This window comes from Myotis nattereri, assembly GCF_964212035.1.
Source record: "Myotis nattereri genome assembly, chromosome: 10".
NCBI classification, from domain to species: Eukaryota; Metazoa; Chordata; class Mammalia; order Chiroptera; family Vespertilionidae; genus Myotis; species Myotis nattereri.
In genome coordinates, this window is record NC_138085.1 from 61,859,587 (window position 1) to 61,872,013 (window position 12,427).

General features: G+C 44.1%; 1 protein-coding gene and 1 pseudogene across 2 annotated transcripts in view; both read left to right on the forward strand.

Annotated features, from left to right (window-relative positions):
• The window catches only part of LOC308525747 (ferritin light chain-like), a 1,112,779-nt pseudogene that overhangs the window by 845,266 nt on the left and 255,086 nt on the right, over positions 1–12,427 (forward strand). The gene's annotated exons all lie outside the window — the stretch shown is intronic.
• THADA (THADA armadillo repeat containing) overlaps positions 1–12,427 on the forward strand; it is a 304,865-nt gene that overhangs the window by 247,390 nt on the left and 45,048 nt on the right. Inside the window, exons 32-35 of the mRNA XM_081101482.1 lie at positions 4,121–4,500; positions 5,097–5,215; positions 5,545–5,617; positions 8,315–8,468. Coding sequence (XP_080957608.1) covers positions 4,121–4,500; positions 5,097–5,215; positions 5,545–5,617; positions 8,315–8,468 — 726 coding nt within the window. The remainder of the gene's footprint in view (positions 1–4,120; positions 4,501–5,096; positions 5,216–5,544; positions 5,618–8,314; positions 8,469–12,427) is intronic.

Below are 12,427 nucleotides of genomic sequence, written 5' to 3' on the forward strand. Positions count from 1 at the left end.
TACCTACCCACACATAAACCCTACAAACCCTGGGAGAGTTGGATCTTGGGAGGGTGATTCTCAGCTGGGGTACATAGCAGAATTACCTGTTGCTTCTTTTTTTTCTTTATCCTCACCCGAGGATATTTTCCCATTGATTTTGAGAGAGAGTGGGATAGAGAGGGAAAGACAGAGAGAAAACATCGATGTGAGAGAAACACATCAACCCGTTGCCTCCTGCATGTGTCCCAACCAGGGCCCAGGCCGGGCAGGAGCCTGTAACCGAGGAACGTGCCCTTGATCGGAATCGAATCCAGGACCCTTTTGTCCGCAGGCCAACGCTCTATCCACTGAGCCAAACCAGCCAGGGCACCTGTTGCTTCTTCAGACTACAAATGTCTGTGCCCTCCTGGAAACCAACTGAATCAGAATCTGCCAGAGGGATCCAGGCATGTGTGGCTTTGATAACATCTGGCTAAGAACCAGCACCTGAGGACACTGGTTTTCAGACGTGGCTGTGGCTCAGCAGCAGCAGCAGCAGCACCTGTGAGCGTGTTGGAGATGCAGATTCTCAGCCGCTGCCCCAGACCACCTAAATCAGAAACTTTGGGGGTGAGGTTCAGCAGCAGACTGGAATTTAACAAGCCCTCCCGGTGATTCAGATGCTTTTAAGAAACTCTGCTTTAGGACGCCTATTTGGGTCTTGCCGCACAACAGAGAATATATTTTCTAAGCGGCATTTTGGAGAAAGTGCCTCAGTGAATGTCATTTGATAATTTCCTGGCTTATGGGTCATTTCCTGCTGCTCCTCTGTTGACACATTTAGTCCAGAGAACCTATTAGCAGCTCCTTTTTTGTCTCCTCCCCCCTTAACTCCCCCTAAACATTTGCCCTTTGCTCTCCTAGTCAGGCACCTCTGGACAGCCTTCAGGGCCCTTCTTAAATTGTGTTCCCTCCTGAAAACCCTTTTTTAACTTCTTGAAATAGAAGATAAGTGCCCATTGCATTCATTTTTGTCATTATTTTGGGTTTTGTTTTTTATTGATTTTTTACAGAGAGGAAGGGAGAGGGATAGAGAGTGAGAAACATCGATGAGAGAGAGTAACATCAATCAGCTGCCTCCTGCACACCCCCCACTAGGAATGTGCCCACAACCAAGGTACATGCCCTTAACCAGAATCGAACCTGGGACCCTTCAGTCTGCAGGCCGACGCTCTGTGCACTGAGCCAAACCGGTGAGGGCTGTTTTGGGTTTTTTAAACTACCATTTCTGTGTGACCTTGGGCAAGTAACTTATCTGTTTCCTAATCTGTAAAATGGGAATAATGATAGTGCCTACTTCATTACATGAGTTGATGCATGTTGAAGTACTTAGAATAGTATTCAATAAGCGTAATTGTTCATAGCATTGAATAATGAGAATATAATATTCTATAGTTCATGGTACATACTCAACACGTCAGCTTTTCTCACTAACAATTTTAAGTCACTAAGCGTTTTGCAATTTTTGTAGTTGTCTTTATCTCCCATTAGTTTTAAGCACTTTAATTGCAGGTGATTTTTATTTCTTAGCTCTGGATGTCTTTATCTCCTAAAGTACCTAATGTATGCACAATAAATGTTTACGGAACCATACTGAACTCCATGGGCAATATAGGCCAAGAAGTCCAAAGGAGCCCTTCCTGAGCATGTACCCCAGGCCCCCCTTTTTTGGGACAGTGCCGTTAGCCCCTGACTTCTTTATGATGTCATCCATCCTTCCTCAAAGTCCTAGAGGAAGCTAATGAGTCTGGGTGCCCAGCTCTTGAGTCCCACAGACTATTCACTCTGCCTACAATATCTTTCAGCTAACAGGTTCCTCTGAAAATTATTCTCAATGGCCTAGAGTCTAAATACCGGCTCTTCCACAAAATATTGACTTCTGCGCACATGCCACGAAGTTTCAATCTTACTGGACATGCGCGCCCGCACGTGGTATTTTGTGGAAGAGTCACACAAGGGGCCAAAGAGCCGCATGTGGCTCGCGAGCCTCGGTTTGCCGACCACAGGCCTAGACCTTTCTTTCTGTTTTTAATTACGTTTTAAAGAGCAGATCTCGCAGCCATGATTTTAACTCCTTTCCAAACAAATGATATCCCTTTTTAATGTAGTCTTGTCCTCAGGCAGCAGTGAGTAAGAAGGATAGGGAATTGGTACCTGGAAACCAGACCATGGTAGTGTGGTCTTCTTGTTAGTAAATTGTAATGGGATATGGTTTTTAGGAATTGAAAGTAGAGATGAGGCCACAAAGGTTGAGGACCCCGACTCCCTGGGGTTTCCCCGCTGCTTTATAAAGATGCCTGCCCTCCTTCTTGAACTTGGACTTCTGCAGAGTCTGAGTTAAGAGAAAAGGTGTGTCTGCAGCCATAGATGGCGGATGGTGGTCTCCACGGGGCACAGTCATGCTGGAGCCTGAGCCCTCACTTTGCCTCTTGGGGCAAACTTCTTTTTGAAACAATTTGATGTGTAACATGAATATTTTGTGATTTTTCATTCCAGGATTATTGCAATTGCGCCCATATGATTTTTTTTTAATTTCACCTTTTTTCCAACTGTTACTTTAATATTTTACATTTCTATTATGTTTATGAGTTTTCTAGAAGTCAGTAGTGTTCGCTGAGTTATGAGATAGCTGAATTTCAACAAGGCATTTAATGAAATCCCGATGTCCTTGTAGATAAAATTCTGTGGAAAGAATGGTAAAGTTAGGGGGATTTATAACTGGGGAATGACTAGACCCACAGAGAGGTGGTTAGTTAATTGAGAGCTTGGAGTGGGGTGGGGGACAGGGCTGGCTGGAAGCTGACTGACCAGAACACTTGTCGAAGGTGTCTGTCCTCCCCGCTGGCCCAGTCCACATTCTTAATACTTATTTGACTGCAGGCATTTATGGCATGCTTGTCAATTTGAGGTTTGCCCTATGACTGTGTTGTCTGAAGAATCTTACGTGGTCCATTCTATTTCTTGCCTTTGAATCTTTGCTCTGTGTTTGGTGGTTTGAATCCATTCTTCCCCTTTAAGACTCAGATTATCATTTAAACCATTATATTGGAATTACCTGGTCATTCATTTCTCTTTCTCACACCAGACTATAAACTCCTCAAGGATAGTATTCTAAGCATATAGTAGGCTCTAAGTGTTTTTTATCAGAACTGAGAATACAAAAAGATCTTGGCAATCTAAGAGATAGGCCATAAAACTTAACAGGCAGATAAAATTTATCAGGATATACTTGGGTTTAAAACAAAGGAAGAAGCCTAGGTCTAAGCTCTGAGTACAAGGTGGAAGAAAGATGACTCACATCATTGGTAGACCAAGCAAGCAAGAAAAGGCTGTAGTTCCAGTGGGCTTTCCGCTTCACATGACTCAACAGTGTGATGCAACTCCCGTAGGCTAGTGTCAGAACAGGGAAAGTAATAGTCCAGCTGGCCAGGCCACACAAAGGGTCATGTTCCACTCTCTGGGGCCATTCCTTAAGAGGGGGTGAAGTATGTCCAAAGGAAGGAAGGCAGTTAGAATAGTGAGAGAAGTTAAACCCCATTGTATGGTTAATAGTTGAAGGAAGTAGGGGTGTTTTGTCTGGAGAAGACAGAAGGGACATAATACTGTATTCAAATGCCTAAAGGGCTCATTGGGAACCTCAAAATGTAGAAATAGGCCAGTACACCTACTAACAATAGAATAGTCTGTCATGTGAGCTCCATATCTGTAGGGTTTGACCAAGAGCCTCTGAGAAGAGGTGTTGTAGAGGGGATCTGAGCAGCTCAACTTTGAGGCTTGGTGATTTAAGAGGTTACTGAGTTCATATTAACTAAATGTTGGGGAGGGATGCAAGGAGCACATCTTCCTATAGGAATGCCTTTTGTCCCCCAGGGGGGAAATTATGAGTTACCTAAATAGTATGAGTTACCTAAATAGAAATTGTTTCTGGACCAGAAGCCTGAACCTTAGTGGGCAAGTCACTTACTATATCATATGTGTGAAATGTACTCAGAAAAGATATCTGATAGTCCCACCTAGTGTATCTGGAGGCTTGTGTTTTCCCAAGTCCTTTTGTGGAACTTTGAATGAAGTGATTACTTTTGTTTTTTTTGCTTTTTAGTTCTGGAGCATCTTGGCATATGGGAGGAAGTCAGAAATATCATCTCAAGATCAGAGCTAATAACAGGATTCCCCTATACCTTCACGGTGCCAGGCCTACCTCAGTACCTCCAGAGCCTCACCAAACTAGCCATCGCTGCCGTGTGGGCAGTGGCAGTCCAGGCTGGAGAACAGACACGGGACATTCCCATCTCCTTCTCTCAGCTGTTAGAGTCTTCTTTCCCTGACGTGCGCCTGCTGACACTGGAAGCCCTGTTGGAAAGGTTTTCAGCAGCAGCCTCTGGATTAGGAGAGAAGGAACTGCCACCCTTGTTGTGGAATATGGGAGGGACGTTCTTGATGTTGGCAATGAAGGAAAATCACCCAGAATGCTTCTGTAAGGTAAAGCCTCTGATGTACTGAATGCCCCCTTCCACGCCCACACTCTTTGATGAACCCACCGGAGTGATCAGATCGTGAGGGCAGGGTTGGCTTTGGCTTCTCCAGGAGCAATCAGAAGGAGATTCAGCATCAGGACAAAGACTCTTGTGTGGTGTTTGGCATGGTTCCATGCATAGGTGGGCACTAAGAAAAGTGTTTGATGATGATATTATTGATGACAGACCAGAGGCAGATTGAGAATAAGCCACTCAACGCTGTAGGGAACAGCATTGACAATTAGCTGCAGAACGTGTCAGAGGGTCGTCTTTGCTGACGTGGCTATCTGGGGGCAGATAGCCACCTAGAAAGTATAATCAAAAGGAAGGGTCACTGACTTAGGAATCTGGACATCTAGGCTCTGATCACAGATCACTAGGGCACCTCGGGTGTGTCTGTTCCACCCTGTCTTGGTCTCCCAAGGTATTAGGAGGGAAATAAATCAGGGGGAGCTTTCTGAAAGATAGGCCACCCCCCTTATTGTAAGTGATTATCATTTAGATTCTGAAGACCTTTTCCTGAGGTTTTTGTTTTGTTTTTCATGGATCTGGCCCACACAGATACTGAAAATTCTCCATTGCATGGACCCCAGTGAATGGCTTCACCAGACGGAACACTGTATCCATCTAACCCCAAAGGAGTTCTTGAACTGGACCATGGATATTGCTTCCAATGAAAGGTTTGCCCCCAATGTTTGCTGTGCTACCTGGGTTCCTCGGTGACCCATCAGTCACTTACACGTAAGAATTTGAAGATAGTCCTAACCTAGACTCAGGCCTTATATTTTTCAGTCTCAGCTTAGGAGCATGTTCTAAGCTTAAGCAATAGAAAGATGTCAGAGTATCATGTTAATAACCAAAAGGTAATAACTTCTGGAGGTGTTTGTATAGCCACGAGGTGATTTCCAGCCTTCACATCCACATAGATTACTGACTATCTGCAAAAACCGTCTCTATATAAAATATGCTTGATTTAATTTGGGGGGTGTTTTTGGCTTACTTTTTCTAGGTCTGAAATTCAGAGTGCAGCTCTGAGGCTTGCCTCCAAAGTGATTGTCCACCATATGCGGACGAGTGAAGAGGTAAGGCCAACTCTGCCCCGATCTCGGGTCTAGATTTTTGTGCTTTTTTTACCTGGAAGGTGTCAGTAGGCAGAAGCTCTGCCGTGTTTGTGTGACCTCTACAGAAATATTGTTCATGTTGATTTTTCACTTTGGGTATAACTTGTAGAGGATTTTGAGCGCCACCTTTGACATTTCTTTTCTCTTATTCGGGGCACATTTGATTAGAGGCCATGAGAAAGCACAACCTCCTCCTCACCAATACACACACGTACACATACACACCTAGACCCCTTTTTTCCTAATTTTTCTACCTAGACTAAGGAGGGGCTGAATATAATATAATCAAGGATTATAAGTCACTAAGATTAGATCATAGTCACTAAGTATGAAAATATATTGCTGTGGCTTGACTCTTCCCCCAAAACATGGCCCAGCTGGCTGCATGGAGGCCAGTGTGCCCCACCTGTTTCATATGTCCTATGGGGATAAGGTGGAACCACAGTAATCAAAAGACCTTCCTGGGAAGAAGCCTTAAGACAAATGCATGCACACTGAGGGGTAGATGAGAAAGATGCCACATCACAGAATTATTATATGTAGAAGGCAGTCAGTACCACCATGAAATTACCTGAGGATCTTGGTCACACATCACCACACTGTGCTAGTGTCAGCATGACATTGCGGATTCTGATGCCTTACAATAACGCAGCGCTGAGAGGGGTCCTGGAGACACAAAGATGAATAGAGACAGGAGGGACAGTCTAATGAGAGAAAGGAGTGTTCAATCATGCCATCAAATGCTCTGGTTGGGAGGAGACTGTGGGAATACAGAGGAGGGAGGGAGTGTTTGGAAGCTGAGAAAGACTTTACAGAGGAGATTGTTAAATTCAGCGAACCTGGGGCTGAGAGAGAAAACCAGAGGGTGAGAATTAAGTAGATAGTGGTTTCCTTTGGGCTGTTATTCAAAGGCAGGCCAGGGGTCCAAAGCCAGCTGCTCATTAGCATACAAAAAGCAAAAAAAGTCAATTGTGTGTGTTGTGGGTAGGGGGATGTTTGTAGGAAGGGAAATTTTGCTAAAAAAAATTACAGCCCAGAGGGAAAAAAAAACAAGTTCTAAGAAAGTGGTTATAGGGCAGCCAAAAGATATCACTGTCATCTAAAGCCCTTTTTAAGCATTTGTCACATGAATCTTAACGACACTGCTTGGTACTTGAATAAACTGATATTTTATGAAAATTGGGAGTTTTCCAGGGAGAGAAAAATTAACGGAACTGCAGAGAAATGCATAAGAAAAGTTCCTGGGGAAACCTGGGTTTTTTTGTGCCTTGGGAGTTAGACTCTTCCTTGACGTCTAAGGTGCTCATCAGTTTAGTTCTATGATAGCCTGAAGAGCCAGTCATCTCATTTTGAAAATTTAAAGAAGTTTCATTGACGGGGGAAGTAAAGTACATTTGCAACATTAACCTCTTTTTAGAAAAAGTAAAAATACAAGAATTTAAAATACAAAAAACAAGCTGAATGTCCATCAACTGCTGAATGGGTAAATGAAATATGGTATGTCTATACAATGGAAATTATTCAGCCATAAAAATACATCCTATTGCATGGATGAACCTAAAAAAACACTAAAAAAAAAAAAACATGTTAAGTGAAAAAGCCAGTCACAAAAGAGCACATATTGTATGATTCAGTTTATATGAAATGTCCAGAAATGGCAGATCCATAGAGACAGTTGATGACTTGCTTAGGGCTAGGGGAAGGAGCAGGTGACAGGATGGAGAATGATAAGTAAAGAATGTAAAGGTTTCTCTTTTTGGTGATGAAAATATTCTAAAATTGACTGTGATGATGGTTACACATATGTGTAAATATACTAAAAAACACTGAATTGCTTAGTACTTTAAATGGGTAAATTATATCGCAAAACTGTTACTATTAAAAAATGGGGCTTTGTTTAAATAATAATGTTAGTTAGGATAACCGCTTTAAATGTAACAGAAACTCATAAATACAGTGGCTTAAGAAAGGTCAAAGCAGTCAAAGCAGATAGGGTGGCTTGATTGTGTTTGGATCCCCAGCTGTTAGCTTTAATGTTTGCTGTCCTCAGCATGGTCCCAGAGGGTTCCTCCAGCTCCCATCACCTTGTCCTTACTCAGCTAGCAGGAAGTAAAATGCAGGAAATGAAGGTCACTCCTATTTCCTAAGGTTTGACCTGAAAAGTGCACAGATACCACTTCCAATGACATCCCATTAGTCAGAACTTAATTACATGTTGCTCCCAAATTCAAGGAAGTCTGGGAAATGTGTCTTTAGCTGGGTCCCTATATACTCAGCCAAAATCTGAAGTTCTTTTATTACAGATAGAAGCATCTGGTTATTGGGGACAATAAATACTTTTGTTGCCACAGTCTTTCCCAAAAAAGTTTTGTCGTTACTGAAGCTATCAAATACACCAGTTTTCTGATAACCTGATGTGCACCTGAAAAGACTCAGGGAACTTGCTTGCCAGTTATAGTGACTCTGTATTACTGAACAACAAGCCAGATGTTCTTCCCTGGGCTTGCTTATTTCTTCCTAGTTGAGATAGAAAAACAGCTGGAAAACCCTTCCTCCCACTGTGGCAAGAGCTAATTTGCAGATCCGGTTTGGTGTATATAGCGCATCCCTCTTTTCATGACTGCATCCTCTGAACTGCTCTAAATGTTGTGCTTTCAGACCAGGGACTCTATGGCCCCCAAACTGAAGCAGTGGGTTCAGTTGGTCGTCTCATCTTGTGGAGATCATCTTCCCACGGAGTCCAGGCTGGCCGCCGCTGAAGTCCTCACCAGCACCACACCATTTTTCCTCACCAACCCCCATCCCGTGCTTGGTAAGTGTAGTGAACAGAGGGGTATCCATTGCACTAAATGTGCTCAGAGTATGACTAGATACTCCAGGTTGAAAAAGAAGGGAAGATGAAAAATGACCGTGTTCACTATACCTTTTCATCTTTCAAGTGCATTCCCATCCTCTCGGTTCCTACTCTAATCATTGATCACCAACAGCCTCTTAAGTGGCCTCTTTCCTTTTTTTTAATCCTTAGCAGAGGATATGTTTTTGTTGATTTTGAGAGAGAGACAGAGAAACATCAATGTGAGAGAGAAACATTGATTTGTTGCTTCCTATACACGCCCAAGCGGGATCGAACCCGCAAATGAGGTACGTGTGTGCTCTGACTAGGAATCAAACCCATAACCTTTTGATGTATGGATAATGCTCCAACCAGCTGAGCACCCAACCAAGGCTGGCCTCTTTTCTTTCTGTCTTGACCCCCAAACCATTCTCTTTATGCTCCCAAAAGCTTTTGTGGTCTTTCTAAAGTACAGATCTGATCATTTCACTTCACGCTGAATACCTTCGAGTGGGTTCCCATTGCCTTCAGGATAAAATCTAAATGCCCTTTGACATGGATTATAATGCTCTTCCCGTTGTGTGCCCTGCCTCCCTCTCCCTTCTCATGGGCCAGCATGGGCCCTGTGAGTCATCAGGAGGGAACAGTTCTGCAAACAAAGTGCTGCTTGACTGACTTCTATTTGTCTTTCAAGACTAGGCCTAACCGTCACCTCTTCCTGGAAGCCTGTTGTAAGGATCTTGGTGAGAAATGAATGGGTCAGTGGGAAGCTGTGGCATTGAGGAAAAAGAAAGGACAGCTGTTGAATCAACATGACTTAGTATTGAGGTTCATGTAAAAGGAAGATTCAAGGATGACATCCAGGCTTCTGGCTTAAGTGACTGGAAAGATTGCTACCTCCCTGCCGGGGTCCAACCCCAGCGGGTCCAGGGGTCCCCAAAGGTGTGGACGGAGTTGGCGAAGAAGGAATGACACGGAGACAGCGTTCAGTTGATCAGCAGCCTAGCCAGGATCTCTAGCCAGGATCTCCAGCCAAGTTCTGGTCTGGATCTCCACAGAGGTTCTGCTCTGGATCTCCAGCCAGGTTCTGTGTCCATGTTGTCTTGCTAGGTTCTCCAGCGAGGTTCTCCAGGTTCTCCAGCCAGGGTCTGTAGCCATGTTCCCTCGCTAGGTTCTCCAGCCAGGTTCTGTCCAGGTTCTCCAGCCAGGTTCAGTCACCAGGTTCTAGTCAGGTTCTCTTGCCAATTTCTGTAGTCAGGTTCAGTCCAGGATCTTTTGCCATGTTCTCTCGCTAGGTTCTGTCTCTAGGTTCTGAGGCCAGTTTCTGTCCAGGATCTTTTGCCATGTTCTCTCCAGCGAAGTTCTTCTGTCACTAGAGAACATTCTGTGTAGGTTCTGTGCCTAGGTTCTGTCTCTCTTCATTCTGTCTTCTTACATCTGTATTTATACCAGTTGATTCCAATCCTATCAATCTCTATTCCAAAGGTTAGGGCGTTTCTTATCTCCATTCCAGGGAGTAAAGATTATGTAGCTTAAGCATGATTGTTTGTAGTTAAAGTGATTAATTACCCACCTGGCACTTAGTTAAGAGGTTTTATTCCCTCCCTAACTTCAGGGGAAAATCCCTACCAGGGGAAACAACCTTTCTCAGAGACCTTGGTTAAAACACATAGTGCCAAGAAGATGAGCAAACATATTAAGAACAGTATGCCATATATGCCAGGTCCCTTGAAACAGCAAGGATGGACCGGCTCCCGGCACCTCCCCTCCCTCTCACTCTCTCTAAAAATCAATGGAAAAAATATATTCGGATGAGGATTAACAAAAAACTTTTTTAAAAAGAATAAAGGAGAGAGTTGCTCTTTTAGATGTTGAGGTTCAGATTTGAAGTGTTGGAGTTCAGACCAATAAAGTCTCATGTCCCTGGAACTTGTTGGGAAGCAAGTGTCCTTTTATTTTATTTTATTTTTTTAAGTATATTTTATTGTTTTTTTACAGAGAGGGATAGAGAGTTAGAAACATCAATGAGAGAGAAACACCGATCAGCTGCCTCCTGCACACCCACTACTGGGGATGTGCCCTCAACCAAGGTACATGCCCTTGACTGGAATCGAACCTGGGACCCTTCAGTTCGTAGGCCAACGCTCTATCCACTGAACCAAACCGGTTAGGGCACAAGTGTTTTTTTAATTCTTTCTTCTAAGTGACTTGCAGGCCTTCTCTTTATACCCAAACAGGGACTGAAAGGGGACCTTCTGTGATTGTGATTTAATCATTGGGCTCAGAGGAATAAGAACCAAGGTTTATAAACTTTGGTGAAGTTTGTCCAGTGAGAGTAATATTTTGCGGCATGTTTTTGGGGTGACTTTGGCTACTCTAACTAACCCTAGCTCCTATCAAGCAAAATGTGTGGAATACCATGGTATTCCTGAGTGAAACTGAGTCTTGGGAAAAAGCCAATGATTCATAATTATGGAACTGGTTATATCATTATAGGCAATAAGGAAGGAGGTCATGGTGGCTGATGACCTACCAGAATATGAGAAATAGGTACCAAACTGGGAGACAAAGGACATAAAAGTGCATGGAGACAAGTCAAAGACAGAACAAAGTCATTTAAGGAAAAAGAAAAATTGAAATGGACTAGAGGGAAGGTTGAGGTTCTTGAAGGCATAAATGACCATGTTAAAGGGAAAATATTAAACCCTAGAGAACTTTAGAATGGGTAAATTCTGAAAGACTGAGTAATATTTAAAGCCATATTTATAACAGAAAAGAGAGACCAGAACCACAGAGGAAGCCATTGCTGTTCTTGGTCTGACTGAAGTGGCAGTAACTGATACCAGGTTCTCTGTGGACAGATAGGGAGAGGATGGGCTAAGGAGAGCTCTTAGGACAGAGCTGGTTCTCCATTGAAGGCCAGGAATGTAGAGTGGCGGGCTTCCTGGGCCCTCCACCGTGATCCTCCACAAGCCTGGTCCACTCCATCTGCACATGTGCCCTTTCTGTGAGACCCTGCCCACCTCCCTCATGAAGTCTGCTTTGGTTACAACGGTCCACTGTGATCTCTCCTGGTGCTGAGTCCCAGCCACACATTTCCATCCCTGACTTCTCATTGCCCTGTGTCCTTGACTTAATGTTGTTTTCAGGTGCTCAGAGATAAACACTCTCTTTTCTGGTTCCATGGTCCACAGCAGCACCTAGCAAGGGACTAGACCAGTGGCTTAGACCAGTGGTCGGCAAACTGCGGCTCACGAGCCACATGCGGCTCTTTGGCCCCTTGAGTGTGGCTCTTCCACAAAATACCGACTTCTGCACATGGGCCACAAAGTTTCAATCGTACTGTACGTGCGTGCCCGCACGTGGTATTTTGTGGAAGAGCCACACTCAAGGGGCCAAAGAGCCGCATGTGGCTCGTGAGCCGCAGTTTGCCGACCACTGGGCTAGACAGAGTCCCTGCCGAGGAGTAATGGCGGTCAGGTAGTAGGACCCACAGAGACATGATATGGGAACCTAAATCCTGGTTTCTGCCCTTTTTTCCATCCTTACCCCCAAAGCATAATCTTGATTGAAACTTGCTTTTAGAATATATAAGCTCACTCACTCATATCAACACTGGGCTAGTTTCCCCAAAGCACCCTTGATGCATAATGTTTCATTCCTGATAATTGTGAGTCACTGTGGACAGCTTAGGCCCAGGGCCTTAGTCAGCCAGGCCGCACCTTCTGGGGGGCCTTGCCTAGGACTGGTTGCCTCCAGAAACCTTCATCCCTCAAAATAAAAAAAAAGAAGAAAAGACACTTTAAAACCTTCCCCCTTAGGGCCCTCTCTCTCTCTCTCTCTCTCTCTCTCTCTCTCTCTCTCTCTCTCTCTCTCTCTCTCTCTGTTTTTGACTCTCAGATTGTCCTTTCTTGGAATACCCAGGAAAACAGGAATGA